Below are 15,906 nucleotides of genomic sequence, written 5' to 3'. Positions count from 1 at the left end.
AAAAGAATTATAAAATTTTGATATAATATTAAAAATATTCAATTAGCAAAATGTGGAGAAAAGATAATCCATTTTTATTTTTGTAATTAAAAACAGAATAGAAATTGATTGCACCTGGGCCAGGGATTGAACCTGCAACCTATAACCTCTTTGTTATGGGATGGTGCTCCAACTGTCTGAGCCACACCAGCCAGGCATATGTTTACTTTTAATTTGCCTGTTTGTTCCCCTGCAGCCAAGCCTTTCTTCTTTCAGTAAGAAGCTATGATGGAACTAAACACAAAGAGTTTGAAGTTGAAAACTGGCTTTGAGTAGCATATATCACTAGGGCTCCTAGAACTGTGGAACTGATTCTTAGAGTGAGTCCTTACTAATGGATATCCCTTTGGGAGGCTATTCTGATAAGATGACTGAGGTGCCGCCCAATCACTAAATCAGTCATGATTAAAGGTGTGTTTTGCTTAGGTGGCAACATTAGGAAAATGGAAGTAAGGTTTCTGTATGGAATTTTCCAAATGAATTCAATAGTTTACTTCTTTAACTTGTCTGGTTATGTGAACCATTATGCCCAGGGTCATATTATTATCACATCTAATATCATCTTATCATTACAACAGGTTGTAAAACATGAGCAAAACAAACAAAAACCACAGTAGCTCAAAATCTACTTCTTTTAGGAAACCTTTCATGAGTAACCATAATTTACCTAATAAATTAGGTAAATTTTGTTTGAACCTTTCAAACAAAATCTCAGAATACTGAATTTCATAAAATTTTAAAAATATATACTTGTGCTGTTACTTATCTCTAAATGTCTTTTAAGTTTTCTCCCGTTATTTATTTTGAAATCTCTGCCCATAGCAGGCAGTCCTGGATTTGAGCCTTGGCTAGCTTTCTTGAAATAGTTTCCTCATGTGTAAAATAGGGATAAGTATACTACGGTTCTCGTGGGACGGTCACGAGGGTTGAGATAACAAATGGGAAGCACTTAGCATAGGGTCTGGCACACAGTAACTGCTCATCAAATGACCGTGATCATTACTGTCTATCCATTTTATTTTTTTCATGGCGGCAGCACGGTATATTAGGAAGATCATGGGCTGTGCAGTGAGTCAGTTCTGGGGTTCAGTTGTCACCACTACCTGGGACTTGTAATCGACTCTCTGTGCCACTACCTTCTCACCCCCTATATTATTATAGCGCCATAATATCCAGATCACTGGGTTGGTGAGAGTGCCTCTTACGTCCCTTTACTCCCAATACATTTATGAAGTGTATCCCAAGGGCGAGGCAAAGCACAAGGTGTCACGGGAAGTTTCGAAAGAATCGCCGGTTCTCCACCACGGGCACGGAGAGCGTGTAGCACAGCCAAGCCAGCCATGCACAGTGAGTTGGTGGAGGTATCTGCAAACTGCAGCGCGTCTCTAGTCCATGCCCACTTAGACTGTCCCCGGTGTGCAGCGGGAGCCTTTTTTCCTGGTATTTTTTACAAGTCAGCAGATGCTCAGACCCCTAGAGAAACCTGGAACAGCCGCAAACTGTTCAGTGCCACGGCAACTAGGATAAAGCAATCCTCTTTCTAACCAAGGGCAGATCTCAGCCTTCTTAGGGCGAAACGAGGGTCGAGTCGCCCGGACGCGGAGGGAAGCGGTGGCCCCGGGGCCGCTTCCCCGCATCACCGGCCTCCCCGCGCCCGTCATGGAGGATTTTCCTCGAGCGTGTGACTGACCCGAGGTGTGGCGCCTACCGGGCTGAGGAGGAGGTGCGGCGGCCGGGAGAACGCCAGTCATCACACGGTTAAGCCTCTCCCAAGGAGACTGGAAGAGGGAGGGTCCCCGCTCTCGAAAACGAGGATCGCACCGTCCCGGGGCCCCGCCCCCACCCGGGCCCGGCCTCCTCCCTCCCCACCCCCCAGCCCAACNCCGCCGCGGCTCGTCCGCAGCGCCCTGCCTCGGCACGGGCCACGGCCGCAGGAGCCGCCGCCGCGCTCCTCTTCGCAGCCCCTCCGCGGGGCCCGCCCGGCGCGGACGCCGAGGCGAGACCCAGCCGGGGCGCTGGCGCGCGAGGGCCCTCGCCGTCGCGGTCGTGCACGGCGCTCCGGCTCCAGCGGGGAAGCTCCTCGCCTCCTCCCGCTGCGACCTCCTCAGTCCTCACCATCCAACGCCCGCTCCTCCAAAGCACCCGGGTCGCGTTATTTTAGGGTGGGGCGGGAGGGCCCAGGATTTGGGGGTGTGAGGGTGGGCGGGGAGAAGGACCCGGAGGGGGAAAGGACTCTGCGAGGGAATCGGTGAGAGACTATGGGGAAGGACCAGGAGCTGCTGGAAGCTGCTCGCACTGGCAATGTGGCTCTGGTGGAGAAACTCCTGTCTGGCAGGAAAGGAGGGATCCTGGGCGGTGGATCCGGACCCCTGCCCCTGTCTAATCTGCTAAGGTAAGGACGGGCACCTGCTCTGGGATTGCATGCCTCCTTATGCATTGTGATGGGTACCTGCTGCTCCTCATGGTAATCGCACCTGCTGGCTGCCAGGGATTCATTCTTAAATTAGGCAGGAAAACAGTGTGTATGGAAAGGAGGCTTGAGCCTCTCAGTCAGATGGACGCCTCCAATTCTTGGAGTAATTTTAAAACAGCCTTCCATCCGTACGTCAATACATACTTTCCTCAGGGCTCTGGTGCAGAACTTGGACCTGTACTAGTGTTGCTAGGAGAAAATCGGCGTTCCACATGCTTTCCTTCCATCAGTGTTTATTATATATCTGCAGCCTCGAACCCGGCCTTTTTGTGTGTCTATTTAAATGAAATTGGCAGAGAAGCTATTGCGTGCATGCAATTACCCCGCAAAAGCCACTGCCTTTGGTTGCCGCTACCTTCTCTTGGAGAAGACATTTGCTCTGCTGTAGGTTATGATCCCACAAAATGAAGAAAGTGAATCTTCGGATGAGATGGCATTCGTGCAGGGTGTGTATAAAACTTGATGAGGCAGCCCGGCAGCACTTTCAGTTACCTGGACATAGCCGAGTGAAAACTTATTTTGTGTCTCCGGAGAAACGATGCCAGGTCAGCATTGGGATGCCGTATTTGGAGTGTGGTAGAGGCCTTTCAATGGGAAGGTGTTGCAGGTGAGACTGATATTGCTGGGAGACTCTAAGATGACATTTGTAAAAAATGTCAAGGTCTTTATCCAGCCAACAGTGCCTTAGAGATAGCAGGGTTGATTTGCATATTTCAATAACTATGACTTTAAAGTTGAATTGATGGACAAATGAAATCAGGTGGGAAGGAAGAATCCTGAAGAATCTTCACTAGATAAAATTCAAGGAAATTTCTTTAGTTTCTAAAATCATGGCTTTCCCAATGATCCTGGATATTTTGGGAGGCATTATTCATATCTTCACCCTAAAACATCTCTTAGGCAACTCAGCTGTACTTGTAAAAAAAAGAATGAAAAAGCCCCAGTGAGGCCCTGGCCAGGGAGCTCAGTTGGTTAGCACGCTTGGTACACCAAGGTTGCGGGTTGGATCTCGGATCAGGGCACATACAAGAAGCAACCAATGAGCGGAACAATTATTTCTCTTTCCCTCTCTATCCCTTTCTCTCTGTCCCTCTGTCAAATTAATAAATAAAATAACATAATAAAAGCCCAAGTGATTTTGATTGTGTTAAAAAACTGTTCTGTTCTACTCTTAACAAGTGCTTAATACAAACTTTTGGAAGATGACATTATGTTCTTTACATAGTTCTCATGTTGTAGTGGTCAGACAATGCATTTAATTACAGTCCTGGTTAATAGGGTTCATTAGAATATTTGTATTACAGCGAAATGAATTCAGTTGGAAAATAGTTGCTGGGATTTAAAAAAGCCTCCATATGTGATCCTCTGTACTTGTGACAGTGGTAGTTTATTGGAATGACAGTTGACGTGAGAACAATGAATATTTATGGGACTTTTTTTCAGTAGGGCTTAAAGTGATGACTTGGTGTCCTCCCTTGTTAAATAATTTCCACTTCCATATACAGATAGACAAGTGTAGATATTTCAGATTATAGCTCCAGTAATTGCCCTTAGTCACAGGTAATTTATACAAAAGCAGTTTATCTAGCAGTTTTAAGTTGAAGGTACAATGAATATTTGCCAGCATATCATGTGTTATAAAAATGATTAAGACCAGAAAAGCCCTTTTGTTAAAAGAGGTTTCTAAAAACAACCAATTCCCTTGGAATAACATTAAATAATTATTTGAGAACAGTTAATTTCATTGGGCTATATAGTAATTTTTTAAAAAACCTATTGTTGTGAGAGACAAATACCTACTCCATACTTCCTCAGTTGTGCCATTTTAAAAAATAGTGGTCAAATATTAGGAATAAAATATCAACTGTTTAATGTTAGTAAACATTAAATGTCAAAATCATGGCCCACCTTGGACTTCTTGAGTGGGAGGTTTTCTCTGGCTGGTTTTGTCGGAGGCAGCAGCAGCAGTGGCCCTGCAAGGAGAATGCACATGGAAAACGATGGAACCGAAAGCATGTGTTTATGAGAGTAAACACATGCTTTCATATAAGACATATAAGGAGACTTATATGTCTCCTCCTGAATAAACAACTACAGCAGTGCCTTTGAAGAAAATGGGAGTTGGAATTGTGTTCTTTGGCTGATCATTTGCATAAAATGAAATTCCTAAGAGAAGGCACATTTTATTTAGTTGTCACTTTATTTCATCAATGATTGTCATCAGAAATTTATCTACTGATAATGTGACTCTTTCCCCTCAAACATAATAACACCTCAAAATTTTAAAACATTTTAAAATCAGTTGTGGAAAGTTTGGTCTCTCCTGTACCCCTTCCCCCATTAATTACTTGTGTTGAGTAATAATAATAATAGTGCTAGATCCTGTGCTAAATGCTTACATGTATCATCTCATTCAATTCTCTGTGTACCACAAAGCCCTGCTCGGCGTGGCCTGTGAACCAAAAGATTACGGGTTCAATTCCCAGTCAGGGCATTCAATAGGGTTGGGGGCCAGGTCTTGAGTTGGAGGTATGCGAGAGGCAACTGATTGATGTTTCTCTCCCACATCCCACATCGATATTTCTCTCCCTCTCTTTCTCTCTTCCTTCCCCTGTATCTAAAATAAATAAGTAAAGTCTTTAAAAAAACCTGTGTGGACCTTAAGCAGGTCGGTCCTCATTTCACTGATGAAGAACCAAAAAGACAGGAAGACTAAGAACTTGCCCAGGGTCACATGACTAGTACTGGCAAACGTGAAGTTATGTGATTCACATTAACTCTACCACATCTTGTGTCTTATTCATTGAATGTTTATTCTCCAAAGTTTAAGGTATATGGCTGAGAAAGTCTAACCTGAACATTTAGTTTTGCTATGAATAATTTAATTAAAAAACTCAATTCTTTTCTAATTAAAAAAATGTTACGACTGCCCTTTCAGGGATCACTAGAGGAGGAGTTTTGTGAAGCTGCCTTTGGTTACACATCACCTACTAAGTGAGCAGTAGCTACGTGGTGGGGTGTGCTTGGGTGGCACTGCAAATTTCCGCACAAGTAAGAATGACCTTGAATAGCTATAAAAATCTCTCTAAGCCTCACTGTTCTTTTCTATAAAATGGGAATAGTAATAATAGCACCTACCATACAGGGTGGCAGTGTTCAATGAGTTGGTGAGCAGCGAATACAAAGCATTCAGCACATTGGTGTTCACCATTAGTGTTATTATAATTTCTCATGAATATGTAAGGCCCTGGACTCTGTTTCTTAAGACCTTAATGACTACGGATTTGCTTCATAGTGGATTGGGAGTAAACTTCTGCAGTAAGTTTTTCATTAGAATCACAGAATCTTCAAATAGAATGCGACCTTTTAATTCAGCATCTCACCTAGAGGAATTACCTCTAAAATCTTGTTATTTGTGTCATCCCTGTTAAGCCAGCCCTCCAGTGACTAGACCCATTTCATTTTTTGACAGCTCTAATTATTTAAAAAGTCCTTTTTATTGAGTTGAAATCCACCTCCCTTTAATTTCCAGAAACTGGTGTTAGTTTGGCGACATGGGTCAATATAAAGTGATTCGTCTGCCAGGAGGACAGTTCTTCAAGTGCATGCATTTAGCTACATTGTTTTTGGTATACATCTCCTATTTTCTTTTTCATGGAAGTACCATTATTTCCATCAACCTTTTGTTATGAGGCATTACAGATTAGATGAACTTAGATTTTCATATTTTTCACTACTCTACTTTTCCTTCTTTATACACTGTCAAATTTTGCAATGACTCTCTTACAGTGTACTGAGCAGAAATGAACAAAATGCGCTCGCTGTCATTGGGCCAGTGTAGAATATACTGGCACTTGCTGTACTGTTGACTCAAAAAGCAAAAACAAACAAACACAATAAACCAGTTACAACATAGTCTTTGTAGTATGGTGCTGTTTTTTTTAGAGAAAGTAAGTGTGTGCACATTTATAATATGCATGAAGTCTGGAATGATAAACACCTAAATATAAATTGTATTCATTTTTGAGTGATAGAATTGTGGGTAACTGTTATTTTCTTCTTGTTCATGTACATTTCCCAGTATTCTCCAGTGAACATGTATTATCTAAAATAAAATAAAATAGCAGCTATTTAAAACATGGTGCAGTGGCCCTGGCTGGTGTAGCTCAGTGGATTGAGTGCAGGTCTGTGAACCACACAATCGCGGTTCGATTCCCAGTCAGGGCACATGCCTGGGTTGCAGGCCAGTTCCCAGCAGGGGACTCACGAGAGGCAACCATACATTCGTATTTCTCTCCTTCCCTTCTTTCCTTTCTAAAGATAAATAAATAAATAAATAATCTTAAAAAAATAAAAAAGAAATATCATTTAAAAATAAAAATAAAACATGGTGCAGTGAAATGATCACTTTATTATTACTGATCTAAGACCTACCTTAATTCAAGTCAGTTTTTTCTAAGCTGGCGTTGGTTCACATTGATCTGATGCTCGGAACTTCTGTGTATTTTTTCTTCAGTGATTTGTGGAGCCATGATTCCCCTATCTGGTACTTGTCAATGTGTTGCTTGGACTTAAATTATTCCTATTACATTTAATCTTACTTGTCTTAGCCTCTATTTGTCATCTGTCTAGAACTTTGTGACTCTTGCGCCTGTCTTCCAGTGTATCCGCTTCTCTCTGCTGCGTCATCTGTAGATTTAACAGGCATGTTTTCCATATCTGGAATGCAAGACACCATGATACCTCTCTAAAGAACCTCTCTCCAGCTGACCATAGATTGAAAAGTAGCAATCTTTATGTATGGTATTTCTACCAGTATTGAAGCCACTTGATAGAACCGTCAGCTACTTTTCTCTAATGTACCTGTGAGATTATTATGGGGCACTTTATCCATGGCCTTTCTAAATTCACTATGTATTCTGTTTGTGACATTCCTTTAATCTACCCCTTTAGTAGGGAGTCCACGACTTCCACCCAAGTCAGGCTATTATAGCTTGTTTCTGCGAGTGAACCATTGATGATGCCAAATATTGATGCATCTAAGTCTTCTGGATTTGGGTACTTACACTCATTTGAAGTAGCTAAGTGTCTCTTAGGGTCTGTCTGTTTGGTGCTTCAGAAATCTTCTAACATGGTTTGTACTTTCCGGTTTGAAAATGATTCTCACTAGGGAAGATGGAAGCAATGTAGAAGTTGGGGAGAATCAGATTCTTGGCATCGTTCAATGTCCGAGGAAACACTCTTGCGGTCTACAACCAACCATGGTTTTTCAGTGTTACCCTGTCAGAGTTCAAGGTTACGGTAGCTGCCGTAGCAGTGAACTTTTCTACTTCTTTTCTCTTTTTCAAACTTAGCTGAAAGGGACATTAGCATTTTTCCAGGACAAGTATATACTGCTTTTTCTGTGTGTGTTTTCTGTTATACTCCTCACCACTCCCTTTCATTCTTGTACTCATCAGAGCGCTGAAATTGAGTTGCCTTCCTCCTTTTTCTTCATCCACAATAGATGGGAAATTTCATTCTATTTAATGGAACTTTCATGAGATAGCTGCAAAACCTTTTAAAATCTCTTCCTTTGGCACAACTGCCTTTTAAGCAAAATAAAAGTAATTCCCATTTAAAGCGTGTATTAAATTATTCCTTTTCTAGTGTTTCTAGATTAAAAGTGATTTGTATTTTAAGTTTGTTAATGCCTCAAATTTACTAGGTTTTCTTAATGCCTCAAAATGCTAAGCACTATATAAAGAGTGTTTAGTGAATTCTTGTTGAATATAATGAATCGGGTTCTCAAGACCCCTATGTAAAAAAGTAGAACAATAAACCAGATAGCTTATCCATTTTTTTTTTCAGATTCAGCATTCAGCTCATGAAGTTTTCTGTTGATGGGCACGGGGAGATAAGAGACAACCTGGAAGCATTGTAATCTTCACAACTGTTTGGACAATTGTAGTCACTGGGACTCAGATATGAAATACTTCTAGGGAAACTGCATTGGTTAAGTGGAATAAATCACAAATAGAGCAGTTAAACTGCATGAAAATGTTGTATCTATAAAAATAGTCCACTTGCAAGTGGGTTATCTATTTTAGACAGTAATGATGTTTGAAGTGGTGATTACACCATTATGCTCAGGGAGCCATGTCTGCCAGAGAACGGTGCCAGCTGCGTGGTGGGGCGTGAGGAGGGAGGGGAGGGGATTTTGGTGCTGACCTCTTTCTCTACTGAGCAGGGTTTTCAGCTCTGTCTTCAAAACAGGGAGGTGAGGCTGGTGTGTAGCAGGGAATTAGGACAGCCAGCCGATGACCACTACGCATCTTGTCCGTTCTCACATTGCTCAATACCTCAGTGGTTTCTTACAGCTGATGGAAAGGTGGAGTGGGCCTTCACTGACATTAATGCAGAAGCTTGCAATATTCGGTAGTGAGGCTACTGACTTTAGCGATTGAACCTCTCAGGTGATGGTAAACAATTTGATTAGTTCTGTTGCTTACTGAAATAGTTTAATTATGCATTTGAGATAATTTTGGAAAATTCTTTCAAGGAGCCTGTTAAAGAACTTTCTTCCTGCCCTGGCTGGTTTAGCTCAGTGGATTGAGCGCGGGCATGCAAACCACATGATCGGGGTTTGATTCCCAGTCAGGGCACATGCCTGGGTTGCAGGCCAGTTCCCAGCGGCGGACTCACGAGAGGCAACCATACACTGATGTTTCTCTCCCTCTCCTTCCCTTCCCCTCTTAAGATAAATAAATAAAATCTTAAAAAAAAAAAAAGAAAATTAACTTTAAAAAAAAAGAACTTTCTTCCTAAGTATTTAACTAGAACTGGAAGCTGAGTGTAACTCAAATCAAAGATCAGAAAAGACTAATTTCAAACTACAGAACCTGAAGATATTTAACATTTCATGCATTTTAGTCTACCTTTGGTTTCCATTTTGAACATACTGCAGTATAGTTTTCATTAAAATATGAGTTTTAGTTATTCATCATATGTTGATATGCAAGAATATTTTATATCTGAAAAAGCAGGCATTTATGCAGAAGAGTCATCTGTGTTCCAGTCCTTTCCTGGACTTTCCTGTGTATGTAATGACGTGGTCAGGTAACCCACATGGCAGGCAGAGGCGTAATGCCAGGCGAAGACCCAGCGACTCTCCTTGTGTGGTACATACGGGTCTGGGAATCTTCTCTGAGTCCAGTTTTCTTCTTCCGAGTCAGTAGGGCAGCAGGTGATCTCTACATTTGTGTTAAGCCTGGTGAGGATCGAAACTGGGTGGTTTATTTAACAGTGTGTCTTCATGCATCTATGAATCTGTCTGAAAATTGAACTTGGATTCCATTATGCTGTGGAGTTTTTGGGTTCCACTGCCCTGTGAGAGCAGCTTTATTTAAAGTGGTTAATTACTTCTAGTTAAGTGAGCTGAAACAATCGGCCTAGACTTGTCACTATTCTTTGAGCAAATGCTATCAAATCTTGGGTGAAGGATGTGGGCATAAATGGCCAACCTCATTTCTTTCTGCCTGCTTGGTGTTTCTGTTGCCTATACCACATTCCCTTCAATTCTTCCTGCCCAAATCTTTTTCTAGAGAAAAAGCCTCTTCTTCATTCTAATTATTACAAGTTCACCCTGACTCTTTCTCCTACAGGGAGGCAGGTTCTGTGTGAGGTGTAGAGCTGGAATGGGCTGTGTAGTGAGAAGTAGATTAGGAAGAACTAATATTGAACCTTCAAAATTGAGTTTACAGAGTTTGCTTTCATCATCTCTAGTTTCCTGCCTCCGTCAGAGTTAACTTTGAACTGCATGGACTCAGCATCATTTCTTTCCAGCTTTACACCTCTATCGAAAACTCCTTATGGTGGCTGACAGTTAATTCAGACTGAAATGTGATTTATTAGTAAATGCATTGAAGAAGAGGAAGCTCTTTTCATATTTCCATTTAAAGAGGAAAAAAAAAACTTGAGGCTAAAATAGTTAAGCTTTGGAGCTCTGGCCATAGGGCTGAGGGACACCTCATGCTCTGCTGTCCCTGGGACAAACCTTCTCACCCACCGGCCTGGGCTCTGATATTTCACTCTTTCCTCTACTGTGGATGCCCACCTTTCTTTGCCCTACTTGATGGATTTAGGAACTGAGTTGTTCAGGAAGAGAAAGGAAGGAGAAGAGGAAGAAAGGGTGGAAGGTAGAAGCAGAATAGGAGAGTAACATAATGCTCTTATTCTCTAATGATGATGAAGATCGATGGTGATGGTGATGATGGGGATGGTGAGAAATCTCTCCAAGTCAGCCAAGCCAGTACCCTTGTGTTGGGCAATTAGGAATTCTAGGAAACATGAAGATTATGACCAAAGCTTGGATATTATGTGGCGGTTCTTTGTGGACACTATTTCTCCTTGTGTTTTGGAGGAGAGATGATGATAATTTGATAGGCTGGTCTGCACTTAAAATTTTTTATGAGCTTTTCCTTCACGTGTATTGTTGTGGATATGTAGCAGGCCTCTAGAATGACTGAAAGACAAAAAAACCTTTATGTAATTTTTGCTGTGTAGCTGCAAGTCTTTATCATAATTGTCAGTGAAATGCCTTCTCAAGATTTTTAGTGAGATGATGATAATGCAAAAGAGGAGTTATAAAAGCACTGAGACAGTAACTGTCATTCGCTGAGGACGTTGAGTTTGCAGAATTTGATAGAGACAAGGATTTCAGCAAGTAGGTTTTTCTTGTTATATGATATTCCCACTATGATTTTTTTAATGTCACAAATACATTATGTCAGGAAATTGACCAAGTGTGTTATAAAATATGGTAAACCTTCACAGGTCTTATAAAAATTATTATTGGTCCAAATGAACCAGGACAATAAGTAATTTATACTGGGGATTTCTCAGACTTTAAGTTATTATCAAGAGATTATAATTTCTAGAAACAAATCTAAGCAAAGAAACTTCCAGGAAGCTCTATAGTAAGCATTTGATATAGCTGAAAAACACCCTTTTTACTTGAAAAAATTGGGAAAAATAGGATGGGAGCATTGCCACAAGAATTTATTGAAGTTGCAGTCTGTACTTTAAAAGACCACTCAGCTTTTCCTGAGAAGTTTAAGAAAAAATAAACAGCAGGCAGTATTATCAATTGCCGCTGTCCTTTTCTGGGTTGAGAAAATAAGCTCAATGGGAAGATGACGAAAATTTTGGTTTCATTACCTAAGGAGGGAATGAAATGGGCCCAGATTTAAACAGCACACTTAATGTACAAGGTACCAGCTAGGGATCTAAGAGACCACGAGTCCTACTCTTTTCTTACCTCCTTACCTTTTCTTTTCATCATCCGCACTTCTGATGTGACCTCTTCATAGTACTTTTTTTTTTTGTATCTTGGCTTTCTGTATTTATGGAATCCTTGGGCTTTCGTAGAAATGGTTCTTAAACTTTACAGTTGTATTTAATAATTATTAGCAGAACAAGGGACCACACTATCTATGCAACCCATTCGCTGTTCCCTTGAGTATGTTTCTAGAAGTCGTGAATGTGGGATTGGCGGATATTGTTTTCTCAGAAATATATTCCATATGCTGTTTCTCTGATAGGAAAAGAGTATGTGATTCGTGTCTAATGTGACCTTCCTTGGAAGGCTTGCTTGCTTGCTCTTTACAGGGAAATGGGGTTTTATAGGCCTATACAGATCTCATAGAATTAAGGAGAAGATGAACTGCCAGGAGTTGCAAAGACCAGGAATCAAGGCAGTGAGGATCGGCGCGGGGGAGGGATCCTGTGGCATCTATTAGGGGCTGTTGGATTGCTTTGGGCCCAACTTCATGGTTAGGGGAGAAGAGGGGCATGCGGAAAAATATTTATTAGAAAAAAAAGAAAAAAGAAAGGTATTCTTTTCTGAACTTCATGAGAGAATCCCCAAACCATAAATCTTTCCTTTTCCTTCCCCACTTTCCCGCTGTTAGGCTTCTCTTAACCCCTTTAAAGAGCCAAACGATGCTGGGGTACAACCGAGCACCTCATCGGAGGTGACAGTGGTGTTATTAGCGCAGTTATAATTGTTGGGGAGTTTTCACTGGTAAAGTCCTTCAGAACGAATGCCTACCCTTTTCCTGGGTTACTGGCTGTAAACACTCAGCCTCCTATCATTCTGGTTTTTTTTCCCTTTTTTAAAAAAAGAAATATGTATTTATTTTAGATCAGTGAGAAGCCCATTTAGAAAACCCTGGTGACCCTTAGTTGACTATGGGCCCTGATCTGAATTGAGGACATTAATCCAAGGTAACAAGTTTGTCAAGATGCAGATGAAGTCCAAGTATTTTCTGTTTTCTCTCTAGTTAACATTTCTAGGTCCCCTTCTTCTTTACTCTCTGATTGCCTTCTTAATAGTTCAGCTGTTTGCCCTCAGCAACTCAGCTGTGTCAGCTTGTACTAGCAAACCCTGTGGCCAGGAAACTAGAAAAGGCTCTGTGGCAAAAGAGGAATAGTGAGGGTAGGAAGCAACAAAATGGAAGTTAAAAGAAAGAGATAGGTTGACAGTGGTTTTCTCGGGGTCATTTATGTGGCTAATTCAGGTACATATGAGGTCAGATGCCTGCCTCGGAAGTGTGAGAGGGAACCTTATCCTGGGTAGGTGGTCACAGCCTTGAAAGAAGAGGGTCGAATTGATCCTCTGGGACTCTACCTTCGGCTTTCAGAGCTCGTTAGATGGATGGGCCTGTGCTTTTGCTATGTCTTAGAAGGGTTATTTCCAAACACCCATACATGTGCATCTGAAAACAGTTCTCCACATTCCACCTTTATGCATCACACGTTTTGCTAATATTTCAAGAGTCTCCTGTTCTTTTTGCAAATAAAGTGCTCATTTTGGCTGTTTCCCAGATATGACAGTTGGTGGACATGCTTCAGTAGAGAAAAGGAAATTTTCCCTGCTTATCTCCTCTCTCCCGTCTGCCCGAGATAGTGTGCCTGTCAACTGTGACCTGATTTTGAAATAATTTATTAAATAGAGGGATGCATGATGTTCTTTAAAATTTTGGTATGACATTGACTTTTAGTCCTTTATAATAAGCTCTTGACTAGATTCTCTGGGTGAGGTTTATTGCCCCTGAGATTTTAGAAATTTCTTAACTCCTTCAGTGACTTTGGACTCTGTTCCGTGTCAAGTATGAGTAATGTTTACTCCGGAAATTAAACATGCTGTTTATTCAGAAGATGAAGTGTGCAGTATTTTTTGGCTGTGAAACAGTGTTTTGGAAATATATTATTAGTTAGTAGACTGCTTAAGAAAACTGATAAATGATGGTAAAATATTTATCTTTGGTAAGAGTTTATATGTTTCATTAAATATGTTGATATCTTTTCCTTTTTATGTTCAAATTTAATATATGTGCAGTGGTGAGTAAAATTACAAATTAAGGTTTTTGATTTGTAATCTTTTCAATTGAAGTTGGGAGAGAAGTCCAAACAAATCTCATTTCTTTCAAAAAGTATGTTTCTTTTGTAAATAAAGATTTTTATTTATTTTTAGAGAGAGGGGAAGGGAGGGATAACATGAGGGAAAGGAACAGCAATGTGTTTCCACCCCCAACTGGAGACCTGGCCTGCATCTCAGGCACGTGCCCTGACTGGGAATCGAACTGGTGACCTTTTGGTTCATAGGCTGGCACTGCATCCACTGAGCCACATGAGCCAGGGCCCATCTTTTAAATAGTTTCTGGTATTACAGCTGTTCCTGCTGTGGGAGTTTCAAAGATTGTTGCTCTTACTATCTATGTAAATATGTCTCTGTAATTCAGTCCTCTCTCCTGTGCTCTAGACGTGTTGTTCCCAGTTGCCCCCTCAATGGCGATATTAAAATGGAAACATGCATTGTTTGCCCACAGTTCTGCTCCCCCTCGTGTATCACTCCTTTGTGTTAGCGGAACTACAGCATCCCCTCCATCTAAACTAGAAACCCTAGTGCATCCTTGGCTGTTCCTTCTCACGCACATCTGCTCAGTATCCCATTTCTGTTTCAGCCCTTGCAACCCCTTCCTCTGCCATTCAGGAATCGTTCTAAAACATCTTCCTTTCTGACGAGAAACCAGTGGCTTTTTAGTTCTTGAAGAATAAAGTCCAAACGCGTTGGAATATTGTGTGAGGTCTTTTGTGATGTAGCTCCTTCCCACCTGGCTCATTTTCTGCTGGTGTGCCGCAACCGCATCCTCCAACCTTATGAGAACAGCAAGGTGTGGTCGGCAGGCATCATAGACTTCTACTGTTGCTCCCCCTGGAACACCCATCTTTCCTTCGCGTGCTCCTTGAAGGCCTGTTTATCCCTCTAGTCTCATTTCAGCACCATCATCTCTTTTGGGAAGCTTTGCCTGAGCTCTCTCTTCTGTGCATCCCTGTATCCCTTGTACATACCTTGATTCTTAGTCCTTCAAATACTGCATTGTAATTATTTGTTTGTGCATTTGCCTTCCCACTAGACCCTGAATTCCATGAGGTCTGGAGCCTTGGCTTAGTTATCTTTTAAAGTGCTGTACAAATGCCTAGAGTAAGTAAGAACATATCATAAACTTCTTTGTTGAATAAGTAAATGAGCGAATAACTGTGAAACAGGGCGTACTAATGGTACATATTTTAGACTATGTATATCCTTTTTGGATGACAGCTTTGAGAGCAATTGTTGATGGAGAACAGAAGTTTGATTAGCAGCCTCAGTGTTGAGAAATATTAAATAATTTTTAGAGCATCTGCTATGTGCTAGTCACTGTGCTCATTGCCATACGTGTATTAGTTTATAGGACATTGAGACTCAGAGCAACTTAGTAACTGGACCAAGTTAGTAACTTGACTAAGTAAATAAGCAACATAGTTAGATTCAGAATCCATGGTGCTTGACTCAAAGCCACTTCTCAGTGCTAGAAAATTATCAGAGAAAGGAGCAGGGGAAAACACTTTAAAACAAAGGCAAAGAAGCATTTTCAGAGTCAAGGCTAATGTGGAGCCATAACTTTTACTTTTTACTATGGATTCCAGAGATGTTTGGACGATGTTTCGGGTGAGGCAGGGGCTCATGCTCTTTGTAGCTCTGAGTAAATGAAATAATGACAGTTGATAAAGTGGAGGGAACTAAAGAAAATTAAGCCAAAGGGCAGAAAAGAGATAAGATAATCTGTTTGGTAAATTCAGATTAGATGAAAGGGAATGCTAGTATTCACTGAGCACCTAGAATACCCTAGTCTTGTAGCTTATCACCTTCTTACCAATTCTGACAGCAAGTCTGTAAAGTAAGTATTATTTTACACATTTGCATGTGATGAAGGTCCCATACACACTATAGTCTTAGCATAGGTTAAACATCTTGTTGAAGGCCATGTAGACAGAACCCAGTGGAGTGTGGGTTCAAACCCAGCTCTGTA

General features: G+C 41.2%; 1 protein-coding gene across 5 annotated transcripts in view; it reads left to right on the top strand.

The window, feature by feature from the left end:
• Positions 1-2,269: 2,269 nt before the first annotated feature.
• ANKS1B (ankyrin repeat and sterile alpha motif domain containing 1B) overlaps positions 2,270-15,906 on the top strand; it is an 806,451-nt gene continuing 792,814 nt past the window's right edge. For all 5 annotated transcript variants that reach the window (XM_037068001.1, XM_037068000.1, XM_037067999.1 and 2 more), the window contains exon 1: positions 2,270-2,431. In XM_037068001.1, coding sequence (XP_036923896.1) covers positions 2,298-2,431 — 134 coding nt within the window. In that variant the 5' untranslated portion in view covers positions 2,270-2,297. The remainder of the gene's footprint in view (positions 2,432-15,906) is intronic.

This window comes from Sturnira hondurensis, unplaced genomic scaffold, assembly GCF_014824575.4.
Source record: "Sturnira hondurensis isolate 20B ecotype Veracruz unplaced genomic scaffold, ASM1482457v3 Scaffold0017436, whole genome shotgun sequence".
Lineage (NCBI taxonomy): Eukaryota > Metazoa > Chordata > Mammalia > Chiroptera > Phyllostomidae > Sturnira > Sturnira hondurensis.
Note: the sequence above shows the minus strand (reverse complement) of the source record. Positions and strands in the feature narration are given on the sequence as shown.